The 8,414-nt window shown below is 42.7% G+C and overlaps 1 protein-coding gene across 1 annotated transcript in view; it reads right to left on the bottom strand.

Moving 5' to 3' along the window:
* DR1 (down-regulator of transcription 1) overlaps window positions 1-6,351 on the bottom strand; it is a 22,632-nt gene extending 16,281 nt beyond the window's left edge. The window contains exon 1 of the mRNA XM_006093201.3: window positions 5,776-6,351. Coding sequence (XP_006093263.1) covers window positions 5,776-5,995 — 220 coding nt within the window. The 5' untranslated portion in view covers window positions 5,996-6,351. The remainder of the gene's footprint in view (window positions 1-5,775) is intronic.
* Between the last annotated feature and the right edge of the window lie 2,063 nt (window positions 6,352-8,414).

Raw genomic sequence — 8,414 nt, 5'->3', positions numbered from 1 at the left:
TATCATTTTCTAATATGTACTAAGGGACTTTATGGAATGTTAATGGTCCTGGCTCTAAGGATTTCAGAGTAATATCCAAAAAATAATCATCTTTAAAAAAATTGTGGGTAAAACACACATATCATTTGTTCCTCAGAGGTCTGGTTACTACCCTCTGTCATTTATCTTAAAACTATACCCAGAAAAATACATGGTATATTAGAGGGGGAAAAATCACTTAGCAAACTTTTCAATTTGAAAGACATATATTAATAAGATACCCACTTAGAATAAAAAGTAAAAACTTCCACCACCAATAATATTGAAGTTTAATTTTAACAAAAATTTGTTTGAATTACTTTATACTTCACAACATAATCATGTTTTTCATTAAAAAATATCATAACATTCTCTAATTTCTGTATTTTATTTTGTTTGTATGTTGGGGGGAGGAGTGTCTGTGTAATGTAATTCACTTAAAATACATTAAAAGGATATAGCCAAAGTGACATTTTGGCTCATAAGCAAGGCAAGGTTTCTGAAGACCCTTTTTTTAAAAAAAATATATTTTATTGATTTTTTACAGAGAGGAAGGGAGAGAGAGAGTTAGAAACATCGATGAGAGAGAAACATCCATCAGCTGCCTCCTGCACATCTCCTATTGGGGATATGCCTGCAACCAAGGTACATGCCCTTGACCGGAATCGAACCTGGGACCTTTCAGTCCGCAGGCGACGCTCTATCCACTGAGCCAAACCGGTTTCGGCTCTGAAGACCCTTAAGAACCATGTCCTCGATGGTATCATAACTCCTGGAAATCTGGGACAATGAGAATGATGGCAGAGCAGGAATTAAATATCATTCACCTTTATATCCTTAGCAGTATCTAGCACAGTGCCAAGTACATAGTAGTATTCAAAAGTAATTGCTGGGTCACAGAAGTAAAACAAAACATATATCAATTTTAAGAAAGATAATAAAATCTTAACTTGAAAAAGTACTGATTATGGGATAAACTGTGCAATGCAAATTACATGTTGTCTCTTTGGAAAAAAATATCTGCATGGATGATAATTTAGGCAATACAATATCATTCTCATGTTCATTATTATTACAACTTCTCTGCAATTACTCAGATCCTCTGATTTCAAAACTACTTCACATCTACTTTCCAAAATAGACTGTGGTTTAGACTTTAGAGCAAAGCTACTCAAAGTGTAGTCCATACACTTATGTCAGAATTGCTTGTAATGGTCTGTGATGAGTTAAGTATGGAAAATCAAAGTACTAGTAAGCATTTAAGAAACTTCATAGCAAAACTGTAACTTTATGTGGTGATAGATGTGTTAACTAACCTAATTGTGGTAATCATTTCACAATATATACATATATCAAATCATTACATTGTACAACTTAAACTATACAATGTTGTAGTCAATTATATCTCAACAAAAGGGAAAAAAAGAACCTTTATAGCAATTTGACAGAGTAATTCTGTCTATTGAATTTAACAACAAAAAATAAATTTTTATTTATACCTTTTTTTCTTATTTTTCTAGTGATCCATTTTTATTGTCTTTTACAAAAGTACCAGTATGAATGAACCCTGGCTGGTAGCTCAGTGGTTAGAGCATTGGCCTGTGGTTGGAAGGGTTGTGGGTTCCATTCCCAGTCAAGGGGATGTACCTCCACTCCAAGTTCTGGTTGGATCCCCAGCCCTGCTGGGGTGTGTGCAGGAGGCAACCAATCAATGTGTCTCTCTCACATCAATGTTCTCCACCCCCCCCCCCCCCCCCCCCCCGCCCCTTCCACTCTGAAAAATCAATGGAAAAAATATCCTCAGGGGAGGGTTAAAAACAAACAAACAACAACAACAATAAAAACCCACAGAAAAGTACCAGTATGAGAGGGACTAGAATTTTTAAAAAGGCACCTAACATAGATAGCTTACAGAAACTCAATTGCTGAAGAAGCAAATCCTCAAAGACTTTTTCAATCTTTTACTACTTTCAGTTACTATTCTCATAAATGTGAAAAAAATGCAGCAAGAGATTAAAAATGCAGAAAGAAAATAGTATCACTTAAAATATTCTTATACTCTGGGTTTACAAAAGGTATGATGTAAGGTTAAACATTAACAGACTTTCAGCTTTATATTTTAACTAGAGGCCCGGTGCATGGAATTCATGCACGGGGTAGGGTCCCTAGGCCTAGCCGGCAATCAGGGCCAATAGAGGCCTTCCAGCTGCCGGCCAGGGCCTTCGTTACGCGCCGCCCCTTGGTGGTCAGCGCACATCATAGCGAGTGATTGAACTCCCGAGGGGACACTATGAATATTAGCCTTTTATATATGTATATATATATATATATAGAGAGAGAGAGAGAGAGAGAGAGAGAGAGAAGATCAGAAACACTACATGAATTTTTAAAATTATTACTTATTGTAGCATATTTCATATAAGGTTCTCAACCTTGACTAATTCTCAATAACTGCAAGTTATACCTGAAACTATTAAGTATTATTTATACATAAATGGGGAAACATTTAACAAATTTGCCTAAGGTAAAAAACTTTCCAGTGTAGAACTTGCAGCTCTTGACTCTCAATGTCAATTCTTTCCATAATGTAACAGAACATGTTAGAACTCATTGAAGAATGTGTTCATTGAAACCAGCAATGGAATATGACGAGCATCTTAGAACTCCCTCTATTTGTGTATCTGTGATCTTCAATATAAAGTCTACTTTCTTAAACTCAAAATAAGCAAGACATTTAGAAAAATATTTTAATATAACTTTATAGTTTTAGTATTTTAAGTTATAGTATTTCACATATTTACTGGCAATAAAATTACTTCAATTTTTACTTGAATATTACAGAACTGACTCAAGCAAAGTGGCAAGTGAACAAGTGAGATGTCCTGAAGCAGTCTAGTTCATTAAACTTATTAAAATTCCAAACTTAAACAATTACACTACTTTAAAATGTACATTATTATTTCACTTAGATATATCTTACATTCCTAAATAAACAGTGCTGACAGAAAGTGTGAAAAATGTATCTACTGTGACTTAACCTAACTTTCCAGTTAGTCTGTAAAAACGCACTTAAAACACCTAAAATATATACACATCAAATGTTTCTTTAAAAAAAAAAGTAACCACTTAAGACAAAAAATATATATTTAAAATGATTAAGAAATCTGAGACTAATATTTATACTAATAAAAGGGTAATATGCTAATTAGACCAGGAGACCTTCCGGACATCCTTCCGGACAAAGCCATGGTGGTGGGCCAAGGCAGAGGCAGTTAGGGGTGAGCAGGCCAGCAGGGTGGGGGCAGTTGAGGGAGATCAGGGCAGCAGGCAGAGTGGTTAGGGGCGATCAGGCAGGCAGGCAGGTGAGTGGTTAGGAGCCAGTGGTCCCAGATTGCGAGAGGGATGTCCGACTACCGGTTTAAACAGGGATCGGGCCTAAACCGGCAGTCGGGCATCCCCTGAGGGGTCCCAGATTGGAGAGGGTGCAGGCCAGGCTGAGGGACACCTCTCCCCCCACCCCCTCACCCCTGTGCACGAATTTCGTGGACCGGGCCACTAGTGAGATTATAAATGTGTAAAATCTAAACATCTAACTGGGGAGAATTTGGGGCAAAAATGGTAGGTCCTTATCCACTAAACAATGTCAATGTTACAAGAAAAAATAGGTAAATTTATAAGACTATATAACAGGTCCATACATGATTTTTAAAAAATTAATACATCATATTCAGTATGCAAAGGAAAATGTTTTCATTGGAACTTTCTGACTTATATGGTAAATCGAATTTATCATATTCCAAAGTTGGGGCATTTAACATACTGCTTGCTACAGCTGCACTTTTATTCCATCATGTCAATCAGAAATCTAAATATATCCTAGAAAAGAATAAACTCTACCCAAGAAGAGACTGTAATGTGTTATTAGATTTTTGGAATGATCCCCACTTCTATGGTGTAAACAAATGTTTAGGGAGATCCTTTAAAATTTTTTTGCAATTTTCATTAGAAAGGCAATGTTGATAAAAGATCCTTTTTCTTTTTTATGTGTTGGATAATTTTGTGAAGGACTTCTGACAACTGCACATACAATAAAAAATAAAAACACAAGAGGAAATATAGACAATTTGACTTTCCCTTTACTTGCCAAGGGTATCCAGCACACCAAACAAATGGAAAAAAATTGTAGCTTAAAAATGGAATATGCTTTTTCCTAGGGATCTATTTTCTCCTTATGTACTAAAGTGAAAATGGCAGAGTATATTTTAAATCTACCTCCCACACATCATTAAGGACCAAAAATGAATCATTTAATCCTTTTGTCAATATTGACAGTAAAATATTGGATATGGGAAATATGAGCAGATGTGTTCTCTACTTCAGAATAACAGGAAAGTCACCCTTTAAAAAGTGAAATTATAACAATAAAATGGCAGAGGCAGTTAGGGGTGAGCCACTTGCCTACCAAATGGTGTTTTAAGTGCGTTTTTACAGACTAACTGGAAAGTTAGGTAAGTCACAGTAGATACATTTTTTATACTTTCTGTCAGCACTGTTTATTTAGGAATGTAAGATATATCTAAGTGAAATGGCAGAGGCGGTAAGGGGTGAGCCACTTGCCTACCAAAATGATTAAAATGAACCATTAAACTTATTACTTTTTTTCTGACTTCAAAAGCAATCAAGAAATTGATAGGATTTTAACTGATTATAAGGGGCAAGCTATCACCTCAAATTGAACCCAACTTTTGCATAAGAGTATATGTAAGTACTTCCCAACACACTATGACCAGTAAATATGTCTCTCCATCCCTGAAACAAATAATCAGAATATGGTCTCTCAAATCCCTATTACTTTCCAATTTAAGAGAAAAGAAATTGTTGAAACTTTCAGAAGTGCTGTTCAATAAAAGCTTAAGTATATACATTTAAATAGTAATGGCAGCAGGAAAGAATAGGGAAATGTTCCATGAAAAACATCTCTTACAATCTATTAATACAAGATTTAAAAACTTATCTTCATAGAACAAAGGAAACTCTAAAGAAGGGAAACTAAAGAAAAGTAAGAGAGAAAGAAAGAAAAGGGGGAGGGGAAGAATATTCACTCTTTTCTTTCAGAATAGAACTGGATTTCTTTGGTAACTTCTTGATTAATGGTAGGACCATCAAAAAAGTTTTAAAGCAGGAAATACACTCTTCCATTCACCACCAATAAACTTCACAGCGTTGAACACATTCGTGTGAAGAATTCTTTTACTCCTGCGGCTAGAAAATTCAACTTTTCCTCTAGACTAGTAAAGAGATCGGTGGGAAGGGGTGCTGCCCCCACTCATACTTGAGGTTCCTGCCTGAATTTTCATTTGCTGGGTCCCTTTCTCCGTTGTCACGATCTGCTGATCTCCGTTTCGCTTTAGGCCGGCGATTTCTCAGTTGTCATTGTCTAGGCTCCACTCTGGGCAGGCGAACTTCTCCTTCTTGCCTCGGCTTCCCCGGTGGTATGGAAACCGAGACTAACACCTCGCCTTTGGGAATGCATGCTAGCTGGCCCAAATGCCTGCCATCCTCACCTGCACTCGCTGGATGAAAAGCACCACGCGAGCACGACCTAGGGACTGTCCGAGGCTCCGGCTACCCCCATGCCCGCGTGGCCTTTTCATGTCTCCGGGACCGGGCAGGGAAGGGGAATGAGGGCTTTGACGTGAACGGGTCACGCGACTGTCGTTTAAACAACAAAAAAAATCCCACCCGGAACACACTCACCTTGAATGACATGCTCCGGAGAGATGGTCTTCTTCTCCGACTTGTTGCAAATCTCATTGGCTTCCGAAGAGATCAGGTGAATGAATTCAGTGCAGCAGTTCACCACCAGCTCCCGGGCATCGTTGGCCACCCGGACATTGGGGAGAGTCTCTTTGATCATCTTATTGATCGCAGCTCTGGGGATAGTCAGATCGTCATCGTTGCCGGAGGAGGAAGCCATCGTCTCTGCCTACCTCGCGCGCCGCCTCGCCCTCAGACAGCTCCCCGGCTCTGGTTCACTCACTCCTCCACAAAGGTTTTTCAAAAGGCCGCCCTCGGAGCGGTCCGGGGGCGCTGTGCGAAGAGGGCGCAGAAAACCAAGGGGGCAGGGCTGGCGCCGGAGGGCGAGGTCGGGAGGGAAGTCGGGGGGCTGAGGATGTGGGGGCAGCGCTGCCCGGGTCGGGAAGGGAAAGTGAGGTGGTGAGGGGTTTGAGCACCAGGAACCACCTCCGTGTAGCCCCGGAGAGGAGGGCGCTGTCGCCCAACCGGTCCCCAGCGGCGCCGGAGCACAGGCAGGTCCAGGGACACAGGCTTCGCTGCGGCGCCCGGCGGACACACCGCGGGCTGGGCACTAACGAGCCGGAGCCGCCGCGGCCGCCGCCGCCAGCAGCCGTTGCCGCCGCCTCGGCCAAACCATCCTTCGGACACCACGCCGCCGCCTCACAACATGTCGGCCGCGGCCGCTGCCAGAACCCGGGCGGGCGCCTGGGAGCGACTAGGGACAGAGCCAGGCACAAGGGAAACGGCACTGGGGGCCGCCGTGGCCGTTTAGCCCGAACGCAGATCGTGGAAGCCGAAACCGCGGCAACGGTGGCCCCTCAAGAGGCCAGAGAAGGTTTGCGGGAAGCCTCTCCCGACACCCTTTGCGCTACCGGAAGCCTCTCCTCCAGGCCCACCCCCTCTTCCCGATCGAGTTCCGGGAGGGACGGCGCCCTTCCCCCACCCGCGCCTTCCGCCCATCCGCGCGGCCCCCACTTCCTCCCGCCGCGGTCCGGGCACGCGCCCTGGTCCCGCGCCTTCCCGGGGCCCGTGGCCGGGCGGGCGCGCGCCTCGCGGTCCCGGCGCCCCGAGCACGCGCCTGTTGGCGGCTGCCGCGCGGGACAGCGCTTGGCGGGCGGGAGGGGTCCGCCAACTGACGCCTCAAACCTTCTCCGAGCCGCGTCCCGGGACAAAGGGGCGCTGGCTTTCGTTAAAGGAACTCCCTTTGCTGTTCCTCAAAGGAATTGGGACTGAAGAGGAACGAGGCCTGGACTCCGGAATGAGCGGTGGGGAAAGCCCGTGTGTCCGCCTGTCCGCACGGTCCACGGTGAAAGCCTTTGATGGTACCCAGTAGACATGATTGGAATCAAAGCGTCCTGGGGTCCTCCACACCGTTTCGTTTTATGGAAAAGAAAAACATGCAGAGCAGTGACTTGCCCTCCCAGTGACTACTAATGGCTAAGCCGGAAACTGGGAAAGTGATTCAAAGTAGTGAAAATGCTGTGCAGGGAGCCACGTGAGAGGTTCCACCTGGGCCATGGTGCGGGTGCGCTGCGCGTAGGCTTCCGGAGGGGGAAGTGTGTGAAAGCACCGAAGCAGCTCTGAGTTTTGCTTCTGTCCAGGATGTCTAGTAATGTCAACGTGTCTTAAGTTCTTCACAAACACTGCATTATTTTTTTAAAATTAAGTTTGCCATACTGTTATTGGGAGGAAGAGCCTATGTTATAAGTCAGTTTGGGCACTATAGTTAATCAGATACTTTGTTCCTGATACATTGGACAGCAACAGGCTTATTTGAAATGTTTTCTTAAGCTAATTTAAGAAAGACCCTAGATGTACCTCCAGGAGATCTTGGTTAATTATACTGTTTTGTTTTTGTCTTTATTTTTTTAAAAATTTTTTTATTGACTTCAGAGAGGAAGGGAGAGAGAGAGAGAGAGAGAGAGAGAGAGAGAGAAGCATCCATGATGAGAGAGAAGCGTTGATCAGCTGCCTCCTGCACACCCTCTACTGGGGATTGGGCCACAACCCAGGCATGTGCCCTTGAGCGGAATTGAACCCAGGACCAGTCAGTCCTCAGGCCAAAGTTCTATCCACTCAGCCAAACCAGTTAGGGCTTGTTTTTGTTTTTCATTTAGCATTTTCTCCAGTACACTTGCCGGTTCTTTAATTTCTAAAGTGCAAACTCTGTTCAATGCTAGTAGGTGTAACCAAACCAAAAATAAAAAATAAAATAAAATTTTCTTCAAAATAGGCATGCCCGGGTTTTCAGCTAAATTTACAATAATTTATAACATTTGTAATTTGAAGCTTAACATTTAAAAAAGCAAACAATACTGTCCTTTTTGTTCATTTGTCATTGCTAATACACCAATTGTTAGTTTGTGGTAATATAAATTTAAAAAATAACTTACAGCCCAGCCGGCGTGGCTCAGTGGTTGAGCATCTACCTATGAACCAGGAGGTCACGGTTCAATTCCAGATCAGGGCACATGCCTGGGTTGCAGGCTTGATCCCCAGTAGGGGGCATGCAGGAGGCAGCTTATCAATGCTTCTCTCCCACTGATGTTTCTATCTTTCTCACTTCCTCTCTCTAAAGATCAATAAAGACATATTTTAAA

This window comes from Myotis lucifugus, unplaced genomic scaffold (genome assembly GCF_000147115.1).
Source record: "Myotis lucifugus unplaced genomic scaffold, Myoluc2.0 scaffold_110, whole genome shotgun sequence".
Taxonomy (NCBI): domain Eukaryota; kingdom Metazoa; phylum Chordata; class Mammalia; order Chiroptera; family Vespertilionidae; genus Myotis; species Myotis lucifugus.
The sequence above is the reverse complement of the archived record's forward strand: the minus strand, read 5'-3'. Positions and strand labels throughout refer to the sequence as shown.